The sequence below is a fragment of the Denticeps clupeoides genome, chromosome 17, assembly GCF_900700375.1.
Source record: "Denticeps clupeoides chromosome 17, fDenClu1.1, whole genome shotgun sequence".
Taxonomy (NCBI): Eukaryota; Metazoa; Chordata; class Actinopteri; order Clupeiformes; family Denticipitidae; genus Denticeps; species Denticeps clupeoides.
Genome location: NC_041723.1, coordinates 12,011,710 through 12,028,805, shown reverse-complemented (window position 1 = coordinate 12,028,805; position 17,096 = coordinate 12,011,710). Strand labels below are relative to the sequence as shown.

Sequence of the window (17,096 nt, the reverse complement as noted above, 5' to 3'; positions counted from 1 at the left end):
CAAAACTTTAGGCCAAAATTTTAATTAAAGTCATCATTTACAGTGTCTGTGTGTGAATTATGCAATATATCATTGTTTTTATAAAGAGTGATGGCAGGGGAGAAAAAAAAAAAAATACAATACAAAAAATACTGGAGGAGATTTAATCAGAGAGCGCTGGTTAAAGAACTGCCGGGGTGGGGTGGGGAACGTCTAGGATGCAGTTTCTCAGCCAGACAGAATGGGCAGAGCCTCAGACTGGACAGTCATAAATGTGTATGGCGCGGTCATCTCCAGCTGAGATGATCTTGGACCCTGTACTGTTGTACTTAACGCTCCACACCTACAAATGAAAAACAGAACAGATGTAATGACTGTGGGGGAAACGTCCCCAAAAGCCGAAGACTTGAGTCCTCAGAGGGTCCACACCCAATCCCGACAAAATATGAAATTCAGAAGGTTTGGACTGCTAACAAAATGAACGCTTTTCCTCTGGGTAGGAAATACTGGATTCTCCAGCTAAAGGGACAAAACGTCTGCTTTTAATATGACTTTGCTGAAGAATGAACCTTACATTCAGCCACTATATGCGATGACAAAGCAAATAAGTCCGGTGGTCATTTTCTGTTTTGTACGAGGAGCCTGTAATTACAGACGCCGATTCGCGTTCCAGCCAGTAGCAGGGATTTTAAAGTTGCCGTGGGTCCGCTGAGGCGGGAGGAAGGAAAAGGGGGAGAGATGCAAGACAGACGTCCTCCTGTCCGCAGTGGTTCTTAGTGCCTGACAGCTTTGTTCGTCTTCATGTCATGGCTTAAATGTACTCCTCTCTTGTTTATTTTAAATTGTTAAAACGTTCGTAGCATGTCAATCCCTCTTTTCCATTTGGTTACGTTCCTGTCCTAGACCAGGACGTGTCCCTGGTTTACCAGTCACCACTGAAAATTAATAGTAGTACATATAGAATATTTTCCACTTTACTAATTTGCAGTGAAAAGGTGAGTTCCTTCACCTGGTCTTGATGGTCAAAGAACGTATTCACACACGTCCTGGAACTCGCATCCCACACCTTCACACTTTTGTCAGAGGAACTGAAGAGAAAAAATAAAACCCCAACAAAATCACAAGGAGGAAAATGGACCAGAGGACAAAAGCAAGTGCATTAAATGCATTTTGACGGCATTATGAAATACCTGACTCACCTTGACACAAAGTGTGTGTCATCTGAAGAGAAGGCGACGTTCAGGACCCAGGATGCATGTCCACTCAGGGTTCCAGCCAAGTTAGCATGTTGTCTGCATAAGATGGGAAAGCATATAAGATGAAACCATGATGAAAAATTTATTCCTATATAGTGATACAGGTTAGTGAGTAGATACAGGTTAGTACAGATACACTTAATAGACATGGAGATTTCCAGATGAATACAGTAAATGTACACCTTTACTCACACATCATAAATCTTTATATATCCATCATCTGAAGCTGTTACTAAGAGCTGGGAGTCGGGTGAAAACGTCAGTGACCTGATTGGCATGGCATGACCTGCGAGATGAGAACAATGATAAGAAAAACTGGATATTGAGGGCCGTGAGCTGAAGAACTTTGCTATAAAATCCTTTAGTATTCCAAGCCATAAACTAAGATTTATATTATATATGTATATTTCTGAGCCTTTGTGTGCTCCGACCTTACACACAATAAAATTAAGGGTGGTAGTAGCCTAGTGGGTAAGACACTCGCCTATGAACCAGAAGACCCAGGTTCAAAACCCAATTTACTACCATTGTGTCCCTGAGCAAGACCCTTAAGCCGTAGCGTCTCGGTGGGGGGTGGGGGGGGGGGGGGGGGGGTGGAATGTCCCTGTAACTACTGATTTTTATGTCGCGCTAGATAATGGCGTCTGATAAATGCCGTAAATGTATACGTTAAACTCCCTGTGAACCTGGAGAACATTCAGCGTTGTGAGTGCAACGCACAACACGCAGGTAGGTGTCTAGTGAATACAAAGAGACTCTACAAAAGACAAAACTTGCAAAAGGCCTAGTAATTGGGGAAGGAAATGATGGAAAAGCTTGGGATGCCTTTGACAACTGCAGCTGAGTGACCAATAATAAATTGTTGGATGTTGCACTAGCATCTGGAGTGTGCTGACATATTGCAGCTCTCTGTGGTGCTCGAGCTGCATGATGGCAGGCAAGAAGTCACTAAAGAAGGTCATCAACTGCTGTGATATTTCTGCAGGAATCTTCAGATAGGTCCTCTGTAATGTTCTACAGTAAGGGAATTCACACACACACACACACACACACACACAGAATAATAATTTACCTTCCAGCGTGTGGAGCAGTTTTCCAGTTGCAATATCAAAGATATTAATGATTCCATCTATCGCCCCACTGGCCAAGTACTTTCCATCTGGGCTCTGAAAGAGGAGCAGTCAGAGGATAAGAAAAGAAAAAAAAAAACTGCACTTGCCTCCAGTTCAGTCCAGAGAATTATGAGCAGATGTCTACAATAAATTGGAATCTTTTAGGCTTCAGAGAGAAGCTTTTCGTTTAGCTGCACAGCCCTGAGCATTAAAGGCACATTATCCATTCACATGATCAGATCAGACCACCTTCTTCCATGGTGTATGGATGACACAGGTCAGCATGGGCACCCTGACCTCTCTGCAGCTACGAAGTCCTGTGACCCTTTCATTCAGAACCACCATCACTTCTATTATTATGTCCCATCAGGGCTCACATAAAACTGGCAACAGCCTTGTGTTCACAAAAACAAGCTAAACAGTTATCTTCTATGCCTCTAAATTGATTTTAGTTATTTAAGCGTTATTGTATTAAGCAAGAGGTTAAAATTTAGTTGCTTCATTTGCTTACTTGAATCACTTCATTTCAAAAGAAGCTGGCAACAATTCCCTCATGCTATTGACCGTACAAGCCTGAGGTGAAGTCACTGGTGAAATCCATATGGGGCAGTGGCGGCCCAGCAGGTAAGGAGGCCTGAATCGCAGGGGTGCCACTGTCCTCACACACACACTAAATATTCAACTCGACACTTGTAGAACAGGGTCAGTAACCGTTAATATCTTACGTAAGCAATACTGAGAATGAATTTCCCTCTGGTGTCCAGAGAGTACTCCTTCTTCCCACTTTCAACACCAAAGATGTTAACCTTTCCCAGGTGGCTTCCCGTGGCTATGTACTTGGAGTCGGGAGAAAAGGCGACAGTCCATGCATCAACTGCAACAAGACAGAAAATGACGTTATCCGGCTCAGCTCAGCAAACACTTGTTGTCAGCCACACCACATGGTCTCATCGGTCTGTGGCATATTTATGCCCCTGGGCCAATATGAAAAGGCCCAAATTTCTCTGGCCAGGTTTCATTTGATATTGGTGCTCTTCTGTTGGTTGAGCAAGGACCATTTGCTCAGTTAAATCAGACTAAACCCGGAATACTTTTACATTTTACCTGGCTGTGAGGAACAAGCAACTAAAGGTGAAGTGGATTTTATTTCCCCCATATTGTATGAGTAATATTATATCGACTTGTACATTCTTAAGGACAAATGTATACAAATTTTAAAGTTGCATCTTACCTGGACCAGCGTCCATGGATTTAATCTGCTTCCCTGACTCTAAATCCCACAGTCGAATGTGAGCGTCCAGAGAGCTGGATGCTGCAATGGCACCATTGTGACTGATGTCCACTGAAACCACTCCAAGCTGATGTCCCTCCATATTCCACTGTAGCTCAAGCTTCTCGTCGGACCTAGGGGGGAGCATTAAAAAAAATGTTACGCTGTACTTTCAACATTTTTCTATTCAAGATTTACATTTTACATTTACATTTACAGCATTTATCAGACGCCCTTATCCAGAGTGACTTACAATCAGTAGTTACAGGGACAGTCCCCCCTGGAGCAACTTAGGTTAAGTGTCTTGCTCAGGGACACAATGGTAGTAAGTGGGATTTGAACCTGGGTTTTCTGGTTCATAGGCGAGTGTGTTACCCACTAGGCTACTACCATCCTACTACTACTACCACCATATGGCATCAAGATTTGAGCTGGCTAGCTAAAAATCCATCTGAGATGACAATCTAAAAACATTAACTAGCCCCAACATTATCTGCCCCAGGGGCAGTGGTGGCCTAGTGGTTAAGCGGCCCCATAATCAGAAGGTTGCTGGTTCGAATCCCGATCCGCCACACACTGCTCCCCGGGGGCCTGTCATGGCTGCCCACTGCTCACCAAGGGTGATGGGTTAAATGCAGGGGACACATTTCACTGTGTGCACCGTGTACTGTTCATCACATGTGACAATCACTTCACTTTCAAAGTACTGACTGCATATTTAGAATTGTGTGCAGTGAATCATTTTATAAGTGATATAGTAATAATCTCTGGATGGACAGAGATGGACTTTATGTGTATTAAATTAAGCCACAAACTTCCCATATGACGTCTGATCTGAATCGACTGGATTACCATTTCCAGACCTTCACCATGTCATCCAAAGACCCAGTGACGATGGTCTCGGACCCGTCCTTCTGACTTCTGCCCCAGGCCACCGTCCATATGGCATCATCATGGGCTACACGCAGGAAGAAAAAGCCACACTGCTCACAGCTCAGCTCGCGTTTCGGTCTACAGACAAGTAAAGAACTGAATACAAGATCCCAACATTACCATGTTCCTGCTTGAAAAGTATGCTGTACTGAAAACGGGGGAAAGAACGGAGAGTCGTGAATCCCTGCAGTGACTCGGTCAACAGTTCGGCGCGATGCCGCCGCTTACCTGCGTGCTCATCGTTATACTTCAGGCCGACGTACAAGTCGGGGCTGGAACTTCCACTGAACGAAGTAAAAAGCAACGTTTACGACAAAAACAAGTCCCCGCGCGAACTTGCCGACGAATCGTGACGCTGCGATTCACCGCGAACCACGAACGGGACGCGGCCAACCTTACCTGCCACCGCCGGGGAACAGAAACAAGAAACCCCGCCGCACCACTAACAGGGGGGCGCCATGACGACGTCGCGCACAGGATTCTGGGTACGGAGGGGCATGTTCGCCCTGCTCCTGCGACGCATTTCTGCCTGTAACGTCGGCGTAAGACAAAATCGTATCAGCCTTCCAGCCGAGTTGATCGAGCTGTCAGGAACGCACTAAACTCGTGCTCTTATTTCAACCTGGACCCTATAATCACGAGGAAAGCGTCGCTGGCAAAACATCTCACGAAGTACTGAATAATTTGCCTTACGTGGATTAGAAATTGATTAAATCTCAGGGACTGTGTTGCTTTGAAGTCCAAACCGGCATTCGAATACAAAAGCCACTGTCGGACTTCCATTTCTTTTGTGCATGTGTGGAATCCATCAGATCACAGAGGGCGTCTGTCCTCAAATCACCTGCAAATCGCGGCCTGCGTCTGAGTTCTGTGGTTGTGTGGACGTCAGCAGCAGGCCGGGTCCCGAAACAGTTCGAGGGCAGCTGGGAAAGCCCAGGGAACTTGGCCGTAGAGATGACCACCAATTTGTCGAAAATATGGTGTTTTAAAGATGACAATTATGGAGAGAAAAACCCACACGTCCTCATGTAAAGAATGTGGGAAGATGCAGCTGTATGGCATTAAAAACAGAAATGTAAGCATTTAAAAAATGTCTTTTTAAGGGATTTTTCCCATTGATTGTAGTGAATAAACTTGGCTTTAATATCATGCTACTCTGTATGCAGCACCAGGTAGGCTTTTCCCAGCAGACCTGAAATAGAACATCAGCTAGATGAATTCTGTGGGTGTGAATTCATTAAGACAAATTGCCTTATTCTTTTGTTACTGTTATTGCCCTGTTTTATTAGTTGTATTTAATTATTGTGTCTGCACTTTGACCTGTATGGAGCATGTATTATATTACTGAGGTTGACAATGGTATGGGTGCTTGGGGGAGTTCTTGCATAATTAGTTGTTTTGTACTACGTTGGTTCTAAATGTTCTCAACAGGAAGCAAAAGCTCATTAATTATTTATCTGAAAGGTCGCCAGTAAAAGGCCGTCTGTTCAGCAGCCCCGGCGTTTGTGCTCTGGAGAGGGAAGCGGAGATGCAGTTGAATCTAAACTGGATTTGTATGTAAAGTAAAGTGAAGTGATTGTCACTGTAAAAAGAACAGGTACTTGGAAATGGCGTAGTGCAGCCTTGAAGGGCGGTGAATAGCCTCAGAAGTGTTTTTTTGTACAGGACAAGGTTTCCACAAATTCTCTCATCAATTTGCATTGACATTGTTGAAAATGCATCATCGATGAACTTTATGAGCTTTATGATTAACTTCAACATTACTTTATAATAGGTGAAGTAAAGCTTGCTTGCTTGTCAGGGGCTTATATATATTTTATATTTGTTTAGGCGTTTAAATGCTAACTAAAAAAAAACTGTTTTTCCATACTTTTATGTACTCCTGCTGTAAATCACATAAACAGTGCAATTATATTATGAATTAAAAATGAAAAAAATTAACTTAATATTTTTGGCACGTCTGCAAACCCCTGTAATTAACAACTTCCAAAGTGAAACTCACGAAGAAAAAAACACCTTTTTTTAAGAGTTCTGCTGAATAAAATATCCCCAGCTTCATACAACACAGCTGATGTTGGCTGCGAAGTCCAAGAAATGCGCTTAATAAATCTGCGTTACGTTACTGTGCACATATCAATGCCATTCGGTACATTTCTTTGAAGAAAAACATTTTAGGAAAGTATGAGAGTACAAGTCTGGGTTTGCAGTGACAGCCGTGTGTGTGTGAGGCAAAGGAGAGATCTCCCCCCTCAACTGGTGTAATGATGGCATAATGATGACACTGAACAAGTGGGTCTGTAACGGGTATCTAGTATCTAGACACTCATTTCAAGTCTTTGTTACCGCATTAGAAAAATAATATAGAGTTAGGTGCATAAAGAAGACCCTCTGTACTATGTATTGGAAATGTGTTGTATATTGAGGGCATTGTAATGTCATGACAATACAATTATACAACTATATAATCTTGTTATATCTATATGTATCTATATTTAGACGGTTTATATATATATATATATATATATATATATATATATATATATATATATATATATTTTTTTTTTTTTTTTACATTTTTTTTTTTACCTGCAGTAACATTATATAAGGAAATAAATGTTGTAGTAAAGAATCTTCCTGATTCAGATTTTGGACTGAGTAGCGGCACGGCACCGTGAAACAGGGGTGGACAGAAGACAGACAAGACAGAGGGACCTACTGAGGGGCTGAGCAGAGAGGGGGAGAGAGAGAGTGACGGAGGGAGAGCTGAAGCGAGACAGGGACAGACAGACGGGGGTGGGGGGGTGAACAGAGAGAGAGAGAGGAAGACAGGGAGGGTGGGAGTAAGCAGAGAGCAGAGCGCACAGCAGGTTCTTCTCCAGGCTCAGCCCCACTGACAGCCACAGCAACATGCCCAACTTTGCAGGCACCTGGAAGATGAAGAGCAGTGAGAATTTTGATGAACTTCTCAAAGCCCTGGGTAAGAGTTTTTTTATTTCGTCTTTTGTTTGCACTCATCTATTAATGTCAAGGAAAGAAAAACAAAAATGGTGCGAGCTTGGCTGCCATATTAAAATGATCGATGGAGGATCTCAAAAAAGATCCATTTTCTTATCCTGATCGATGACAGATTCTTCAGCCAGGGTCTTCAGTCAGGAATTGTAAATCAATGAACGGATTAATCTTAATTAAGCAATCGTCATGCTGATCATCATCCTGCAGCATATTGAGTGTGATTTTTTTTTTCACATTCCCCATTAAAGCAGGACAGGGAATGTCAGTATAGGAACCGGTTTCCAGGTGGAATTCTGTCTGCTGTGGTTCCTTTGTGCCTGCTCGTCTTCTCATTGCCTTTATTCAAGCAGAATCACTGTGTCTGTCTGCAGCAGACGGGCTTAAGTGGGTCAGTCGCCGAAGTGACTTTTTGCTATTGATTTCCAATCAACATGAGTGATTAAAAAATAAAAAAAATTCCGGGAATGTGTGGCTGCGGAGTGGACATCAAATTTTCATGCTGGTCGCACCCAAGCGCTCAACAACATGAGTTTATCTCCACTGCATGGCTCAGAAGAGAAAGAATGAGTCCAAATGACTTTTAAGAATTTTGAAAAGAGTTTGAAATTTCTGGCAGGAGGGATCAAACTCTGAGTCTTAATTTGATCTAATAAAATGTTTCAGTGAATTTTGGAAGAAAAAAAAACTTTGTAAACTGTTCATAGAATTCATGGCTTGAAGACACTTGTGTGTGTAAGATGAAGTTTGTGTGTGTGTGTGTGTGTGTGGACGGGTGCTGACACTGAGGAAAGAAAAAAGATGATACTGACGAACGAGTGTCTCAGAGACGTCCCTGTTTCCTCGAGCAGATGTGAGCAGCATGTGTCCAGGAAGATCATTCACTTACTGTTGCTACAGCGCCATGTAAACAGAGAAGCCGGCATCATTCTCATGCAGATTCCAGTGCCGCTCCCCTGTTTCTGTCAACATCCCATCTGCCACATGCCTGTCCAGCTCTGTGCTGTGTCAAGCAGCAACGACACACACGCTCACACACACACACACACACACACACACACACACACTCACAAAACATCCATACAAGATGGCAAGAGAAAATGCACTGTGTGTTTGTATTAAATTTGGGCGAGAAGCGTTGCTTAACTCACCACACGAGTGGCTGCCAGTCACCGCAGTTCTGCAGCTCTGTCCTTCTCCACGGTCACATGCAACACTTCATTCAGGAGTAAACAAGCCAAAATTCTCTACAATGAGTCCGTTTTTTTTTGTAGAACTCTGGTTGCACTCCCTTCTCAATACAACATTTTTTTTTTTGTTGAAAATTCAATACTGTATGTCTATTCGACCCTCATTCTCTCACAAAAACAAAAAGTGAAGAGGGTGTTTCCAAGCTCAAACCAAGCATGGGTGGGTCTGGACCGTTTGCCGACCCAGACAAAAGCAGGCGGGGGGTGTCTGAGGCGGGTCTGGTCTGGCCATTAACCCCCACACTGTGCTCACCCAGGCGTCAACGCGATGCTGAGGAAGGTGGCCGTGGCGGCCGCTTCCAAGCCCCACGTGGAGATCCGCCAGGACGGGGAGCAGTTCTACATCAAGACCTCCACCACGGTGCGCACCACTGAGATCAACTTCCACATCGGCGAGGAGTTTGATGAGGAGACAGTGGATGGCAGGAAATGTAAGGTAAGCAGGGAGCGGTGGGATTCCCACACGCAGACAGACATGCAGCCGGATGGATAGACTCATCTTAATTTGAAGTGTCAACATGCAACCTTTTACATTTGCAAAGATCGAGATACTATAATGTTTTACAGTATATTACAATAACATGTGCAGCATCACAATGGATCTGTATGACAAAGACAACAGATGAAACAACTTAAATGAGCTGTTACCCATCTCACTTGGACATTTGGTGGCAGAGCAACTCGGGCGTAAAGGTTCTTGCTTAGAAACAATATGGTAGCAAGCGGGGTGTAAAACGTCAACTTTTGTTTAGGGCACTGGGCTACATGGGAACCACAGGGACAGTTAATCCCCTGGCAACATCATGTCCCTGGCCATGGTCTGTAAATCCAAATTATTGTAGAAAAGGCTTGACACTGACATCACAGACTGATCAAAATGAAGTTTGCAACACAGTGGTGATTCTATTCAGGAGACAGGAACTCATATACGCATTCGTAAATGAGTGGCAAGTGTTAAATTCAGTATCTTTAAAAAAGTCCCGATTCTAAGGAAGCCCCTCATCCTTCCTGTTTACATACCACTGGGTTAGAATTAAGATTTGTACATTTATGACATACTGTGTTAAGTAACAGTTATATCTAAACCACACACATTTGATTTCATAGGCTGCATGGAAATATGTTTTTTCAACCATCAGATCACAGACATGATGTCATTCTATCCAGGCATTACTTTAATCTAAACCGCCTGGATGGTGCTTGGACACTTTGATAGCAATCGTCAGGGCATATAGCTCTTTGATATTAACAGACTGCCTTGAAAACATCTGACGTAAGCACAAAGGAAAAAATCCCCCAAAAGTCTCGTAATGAATTCTAGACATCATGACTGGAAATAAGAATGCTAAAATGTGCTTTTATCGTACATTCATATAATGTGACTGAGCTTCTGCAGAAAGCATATTAAGCACACCAGTATGTGCATTACAACATTACCTTCCTATCCCATCAGATAGTCAGCCTTCAAAACATTGGTTTGTCTCTTAACTATCTTGCTCTGTCAAATAAAGTAATTAAAGCATTCATAATTTTTTTTTAAAGCATTCATAAAACTGGCATTTTTTTTAAATAGCAAAAAATGTCTTTAGGTGAATATCAAAATGTTTCATTATTTTCATTTTTAGAATTCACATGAGCCCATTTTATCATTGTGATATACAACATAGCACAGCGCATGGTTGCATTTAACCCTCTGCATTTGGTGAGCAGTGGGCAGCCATGAAAAGCGCCCAGGGAGCAGTGTGTTGGGGATGGTCCCCTGTTCAAGGGGACCTCAGTGGCACCATAGCATTTTGGGATTTGAATTATGAGTCCACCTCCTTAAACACTAGGCCACCACTCCTCCATCTACACAGTAATGGTTTCATCAAAGCTCTGAAAAAAAGTGTCATGAATTTCTCTGCTGTTTTTCTCCCCAAGATGAGTGACTGGCCTGATTTGGGATGTAAGGCGAAGACATGTCTCTGCTGTCCGAGCCCTCAGGGACGGCAGTTATAGGGAGCAGCCAGCAATGGCAGCTGAGCGCCGGCTCGGTCTGAGCTTATCAGTGTGAGCGGTCGCCCCTGGCAGCGTGTGAGAATGTAGGTAAAGCCTAATTGAGTTGGTCCATGATTTGAGCCCGTGTGGGATGCGAAGGACGAGCGTCCACGTCCTGTCCCAGTCTAACTTGTCGACTGCCTGGCCAGACCCGTGGCCAAGGGGATTACACACAGAGAGACCCGCGGCGCGGAGAGGGCTTATTAACACTGGCACAAGGTTAAAAGCGCCCTCTAATCTGTGGACTTTGGAGGATCAGACTGGTGTTCGCACTTAAAAGGGCTTTCTCTCGGCTGGGAAGCGATAACCTCCTGAAAAGTCCCCAGTGAGCCGGGAGAAAAGATAACGAAGTTCAGCATTTCCTTCGGCTCCTCATCCTCGTGTCAATCGTATTAAATGAACAGTGGAAGAGAACTGTCCAGAGTCTTGTGGTATATACTGATGTGAAATACTAGATAAAAAAAATGGAAACGTAAGAAGAAGAAAGAAAAACAACGTGCACCTGCACTAGCGGAGTTGCTATTGCTGTGAGCCAAAATCCTGCATTTTGAGGGGAAAGACTTTGAAAAATGTGGTCCTCTTGCCAGTTTGGTTGCTATAGAGACGGGCTTTAGAGCTGCTCACCTGCTATGGGGCAAAGGGAGAAGAACGGTGACATGCAGAGGCAGTTTTGTCCACGTCAAAAAAAAGCCATTCCCTGCAGAGATGCTGCCTAACCATTAACCTTCTGAGCAGCTTCTTCACTGTCATTATCTCAGCTTAAAGGTGACGAACCCCAACTCGGGGGAGGGTGTGGTATGAACTTCACAGGCCTGTCGTGAGATTAAGAGTCATGAAAATCCATTGTGACAGATGCTGGGCCGTGGTATCTTCACATCACACATTGCTGAATGCCAACATGCCAGAATAGCTGGAGAATCGCAACGATGGAATATAGGATATATAATCCATGTCACAATATCTATTTAATATTTATTAAAATAATGAACTAACGATATGTTAAGTTTATAGGCGAAACACTGTCCACTGCGTTTAGTCATTTTCATTAAGAAATTCGTCCTCTTTTGTAGCCATGTGATGATAGGAGGCCCATGAGTTATTATCCTTACATAAAAACAGCAGATGTTCCAGTCAATTGGCCTGTTAAGCGTTACAGAGAGAGGCATGACAGGGTAAAATAAACGCCCGGAGGAGAGGGAGAAAAGAGGATCCAGTGAGTCAGAGCCAGAGATGGATGGGGGAAAACGAGGCCATGGCTAATCGACTCTCGCGGCTTTATTTTTTGCAAGGAGAGCCTGAGAAAAGCTGGAAGAGTTCCACGGTTCTGCGCTGTGCTGCATTTGATATTCTGTCTGCTGGCCCTGCAGGGTCTCTGATCGCCTCCCCACCTTTGATATGGTGATTAACAGTTTGGTCTCACAGACAAGAAATGAACCTCGGCCTACTGGGTGCAACATCAAACGCAATTGTGAGAGTCGCTACCAGGAGTCAGGCTTTTGTTTGGGAAGCATTTTTTTGTTTCAATGAAAAGGGGGCAGTTGATTCATAATCATTTAGATGAACTACTTTTTGCTCTAACGACAAGATTCCCACACATGTGAGACAAAGCCATGGAAAAATTCCTACCAGACCTTACTTGAAAAGCACCAGTGACAAAATACATTAAATATATAAAAAGCTCTACTTTAATTACAAAAATAAGTGCAATTTTTATAACTGATGTCTGACTCTACTTGTAAGCTGTATAAGGCCCCTTTGAGGGTCCCTGGCAAAAGAGACCTGCAGGGTCCTTCATCAAACTAAACCAGGCCCAGCTTCAGGGCTTTCTAATTCAGTGATATTAATTTGTGTGTTTTATAGTGGCCTGATAGAGACTGATGATGGCATTCATTTATACAACAAAGCGCTTTAAGAAGATTCTCTGTTAATGTTTTGTGCATGTTGCAGTAGTTTGTAGATGGTTCCTTATTCAGCAGCACTGGTGAAAACATGGTGGGTGTGCTATGCCAATTAAAATATAGAACACTTTTTTAGAAGTAGCTTCTTTGCCTACCTGGTGGGTACATTGTCCTCAATGTGTCCTTTTCATAGACTTTCAGCCAATTTCAAACCAGCACCAAAACCTCTGATTCCAGCATTCATAACACATTGTTACTGTATAATAAAGAGTAGTTGTCTACGGTGCTGAAGTTGTTTTGCTAAAACTGATTCTTTGGGGTTGATTGCACAGTCCTTATACATATTAAAAATGCTGTTTGACTTTGGAACTGACTTGTGAAACACGGCCAGAGGGAAAGTCACTGAGTCCACAAACCCACACACCAACATACTTTTGTTTAATTTCAGCATTTTTTCTTGGTATTTTTTTGGATTTCTTGGACTTTGCGTGCATATTCTTGCACATTCCTTTGTTTGACTAACCCAACTCTGGGAAGATTTTTCTGGCAGTAACCAAAGAGACTTGAAGATCATGAAATGAAGTTAGAAGCCTGCAGATAATGCATTCTTTTAAATTAATTTCAGCTGGATTTTGAGAAATAAATAACTGATGATGGTTAAAGTTCAGCTCCTAAAACAAGATTCAGACACGTAAGATCACTGCCATTTACCAGAGGACAGTTGGTGTCAGGTAAGTTGTCTTGACATTAAATGCAGGTATCATATGGGACACGAGGTTTGTTTTATTTCTTTAGTGGCTACAACTGCCATTTCAAGGTCAAGGTTTGCTCCTCATGGTCAGAGCTAATCCATTTTCCTGTGTCTAACTCCAACAGAGTTTGGCCACCTGGGAGTCTGAAAACAAGATTTACTGCAAGCAGACTCTCGTGGATGGAGACGGCCCCAAGACATACTGGACAAGAGAACTTCAAGAAGATGAACTCATTCTGGTACAAACTTACATCACCGGCCAATCTGTTTTCAGAAAGGAACCAAACTTGTTTTACATAAATGAACATGAGGAAGGAAGAACCAGCAATTAAGAAAATGACTTCCAGATGTACACTGTAAACATGTGGAGAGGAATATTCGATTAATTCAATGTTTGAAGTCTGCATAGTTTATCAGGTTATTATTATATAAAAAAAATAATAAAACATTTGACACAGCTGAAAAAAGTAAAGTCAATAAAAAAAATAAACAATAAAAAATAAATTAACACAGGGACTGTAATTAAATGTATCTGAACATAATATAATATAGAATTTATAATATTTTAAATTCTCAATAAGTTCTCATTTATTTTTTCTCTAAATGTTGGCTTTGGCTTTGTCCAAAATGGAATGAGAGCGTAAGCTTATAATGTCCGGTGTGGATGAAATTATCGGACTCTAGTGGGCAAAAGAAGCTTTAATTGAAATGATCAGTTACCAGATCAACCCATCATAAAATAGTTTTTGTAATACAGTGTTTAGCCAACTTTTAGTTTAGTTGAAACACCGCATACACATTCAGTTGGATGCACCTACTCATTTGAAGGTCTTGCTTTTTTTACAATATAGAACAAAACTGAAGTTAAAGGATATGAAATTTAGCTTATGGTGTTATTTAATAAACCAAAAAAGGCAAACAAGCCAAAAAGTTGAACATTTGAGCGATTGGTAAATAACTGCCACATAATATGAACTTAACAGTGTGTGCCCTTTAGCATGAGGCATTTAGAGTTTACCAGGAATAAAGGCATGGAATGGCCAAAAGTCTGATGCACAGGTACTTCTGATGTGTGAACCCCGGCGTGGCTGATGCCTCGCCACTCTAATGGATCACATCGATCTGGGACAGCGCTGACAGCAGAACCGCTGCTCTTCACACTTCACTCCCATATGACTTCATAGCACCAAGGACACATCCTTCCCTCCATCTGGCTCATCACGCACACTGCAATTTTCCAATAAAACCGTCCACTTTAGGAGCTCCAGGCTTTGAATTGTGAAAGATTATGTGAATTAAATGCTGTGGTAGATATTCTTAAATATATTCTCGAAAACTAAGGGGTTAATCACAGAAGTAGCACCAGTTGACCAGAAGATTTCATAAAAAAAAATTGGCTACAAAAAACAAAGACCTGAGCTGGATTCATTCCCGTCCACCATACAAGGGATTTGCAGAGGCAGATGTGCACTGGGAACCATCTTAAGAAACAAACCCCAAAAGCATCAAAATAAAGTGAGTTTCTGCCTAAACTGGGCCACATTTTCATAAGACTCACGTCTCAATAAATTTGGTTAAATGTTCCATTTACTTGTTCATGTGAATTTGTTAGTTCAGATTCATTGCATTTCTGGAAGGCACCTCTGTATGTGCTGTGTTTTAATGACACCAAATGGTGGGACGTTCTTCCGTGATACCTCAAAAGCATCTTCTGGGTTTTGGGATATGAATGAACAAGATCAGTAAGAGGTTGCTTGATAATTATCTAAAGGGTATTGCACTTCATGGTTTGCAAACTTTCATTTCCTGAAATGCATATGACGCTCAGTATGTACATTATGAGCCATTGGCGATAGAGTCCGAATGAGCTGATGGACACCATGTCACACAATTGTTAATTAAATGTCATTTACCAAATACTGGAATCAAATGCAAAAGAACATTTGATGTCAACTGATGTTCCAACGAGTGTCTCTTGCTCCGAAACAGACATTTGCCGCTGACGATGTGGTCTGCACAAGGGTCTACGTACGAGAATAGAGGGGCATCGGTGACAACCAGCAACAGACCCTCAGCCCCGCCTGGCTCCATATACCCAGCATCAGTGTCATGTTGGATTCCTGCACCAGACCTCCATTCAGCCCAAGCCCCGCTCCAGGCTGCTCATTTGTGGTAATTACTGCACTTCTGCAATGACTTTTTTTCGGTGTGAAAATCTCTTTGTGCCAAAATTCACCTGAACAACTGCCCTGCAGTCTTTTGTATGCTAGATATGATAGTGTGTGTCATTGGTATTGCATTCAAACAAACAACTAAAAGAAAAAGAATAAAACGAAATGAATAAATACATGTGTCGTTTTTTTTCTCTTCTTCCTCTATTCCTCTGCATTGCTTGAATAATCTGAAGTGTGACTCCAGCCAACAGAGTCTCTGGCTGCCTCAGCTGACCCCCTGCCTCAAAGCCCGCCTCAGATTAGCGCACCCACGCACCACAGTCTCCCGCAGGCGTTTTTCACCCATACCGCAGCGTCTACGCACAATCCCGACGTCTGCTACTCCAGGCAATGAGATTAGAAGCTGAATGCAGGGCCGAGATAACTGCCGGGCTCTTACGCACACACCCTCACACTCACACGCATTCATCACACACCGTTCTCAATGCATGCTGTCGGTGCGGCTATTAAAGCCAGGGCTTTGGAGGCGTTTTACGAACATCCCTCCGCCATGAACTGGGAGCCAAACAACACGTCGTCCGCGTCCAGAAGCTCTGTGATCTCAGCTGCAGTCAACACTCCAAGCAGCAAGGCCCACAGCCGCCATGGCGTCTAATGTGACTAATTAAGGATGAAGAAAGGGACCCAAAACAAACTCACCCACAGATGCTGCTTCTCAGACATGAAATAGAATTCTAATGCAGCCGGAAACGCTGGAAGTGTAACAGTGTGGTCTGAAGGAGGCGGGGCGGGGGATCAAAGCCATGTGGCTGTCAGACTCGAATCTGACACAGGGAGGCCGTCGCGCTCCTTCGCAGGCGTTGCATGCAGATGACGGATCGGCTGTGCCTTCACAAACCTCCAAACAAAATCACCCCGTCACAACTCGCCATGCCTACACAATGCCCAGAAGACGGGTTCAGTTGGGGCCAGCACTGTGGGTTGGGAATCGGTCTAGAACTGCTTAAAAGGGTTATATATAAAAAAAGGAATATGTCAGAGTATGAATGTACATTTTTGTTTCTTCTCCCTCATAAATGGATAGCTTGCAAAGTTCTGCAAGCTTTTTAAAAACCTAACTTGCCTTTTGGCCCACCACAGGATCCCGCCAGTCATTTTTGTTTGCCTTCCTTTTCAGTAGACAGCAACCAAATAAAAAGAGTCCATGATGGAGTTTTGTTGTATGGGATGATGTTAAGATCAGGGAATGCATTGAACTAGTGTTTTAAACATTGTATGAATAATAATTGGGTTTCCAGATGAATAAGAACTGCTGACAGCACTAAATAAACTGTAATCTAATCATTTACAGCATTTATCAGACATTTACATTTACATTTACAGCATTTACCAGACGCCCTTATCCAGAGCGACTTACAATCAGTAGT

General features: G+C 42.8%; 2 protein-coding genes across 2 annotated transcripts; one reads left to right on the top strand and one right to left on the bottom strand.

The window, feature by feature from the left end:
- Window positions 1–129: 129 nt before the first annotated feature.
- Window positions 130–5,031, bottom strand: skic8 (SKI8 subunit of superkiller complex). The gene is made up of 11 exons (XM_028958879.1): window positions 4,950–5,031; window positions 4,779–4,834; window positions 4,671–4,698; window positions 4,470–4,575; window positions 3,579–3,751; window positions 3,073–3,221; window positions 2,308–2,401; window positions 1,428–1,521; window positions 1,179–1,271; window positions 989–1,067; window positions 130–322 (listed from the first exon to the last, which is right to left on the bottom strand). The coding sequence occupies exons 2-11, from the start codon at window positions 4,788–4,790 to the stop codon at window positions 233–235; spliced, it is 918 nt and encodes a 305-aa protein (XP_028814712.1). The 5' UTR covers window positions 4,791–4,834; window positions 4,950–5,031; the 3' UTR covers window positions 130–232.
- A 2,340-nt stretch (window positions 5,032–7,371) lies between these two features.
- On the top strand, window positions 7,372–15,840 carry crabp1a (cellular retinoic acid binding protein 1a). The gene is made up of 4 exons (XM_028958880.1): window positions 7,372–7,527; window positions 9,067–9,245; window positions 13,621–13,734; window positions 15,485–15,840. The coding sequence occupies exons 1-4, from the start codon at window positions 7,458–7,460 to the stop codon at window positions 15,533–15,535; spliced, it is 414 nt and encodes a 137-aa protein (XP_028814713.1). The 5' UTR covers window positions 7,372–7,457; the 3' UTR covers window positions 15,536–15,840.
- Window positions 15,841–17,096: the final 1,256 nt, after the last annotated feature.

Bases quoted from the DNA above. Each gene is read 5' to 3' on its own strand.
- skic8 (XM_028958879.1), bottom strand. The intron at 3,752-4,469 runs GTAATCCAGTCG...GCTCCCCCCTAG, and splicing joins ATGGTGAAGGTCTGGAAATG to GTCCGACGAGAAGCTTGAGC. The intron at 3,222-3,578 runs GTAAGATGCAAC...GTCTTGTTGCAG, and splicing joins ATCCATGGACGCTGGTCCAG to TTGATGCATGGACTGTCGCC.
- crabp1a (XM_028958880.1), top strand. From the start codon at position 7,458: ATGCCCAACTTTGCAGGCACCTGGAAGATGAAGAGCAGTGAGAATTTT. The intron at 7,528-9,066 runs GTAAGAGTTTTT...GTGCTCACCCAG, and splicing joins TGAACTTCTCAAAGCCCTGG to GCGTCAACGCGATGCTGAGG. The intron at 9,246-13,620 runs GTAAGCAGGGAG...TAACTCCAACAG, and splicing joins TGGATGGCAGGAAATGTAAG to AGTTTGGCCACCTGGGAGTC.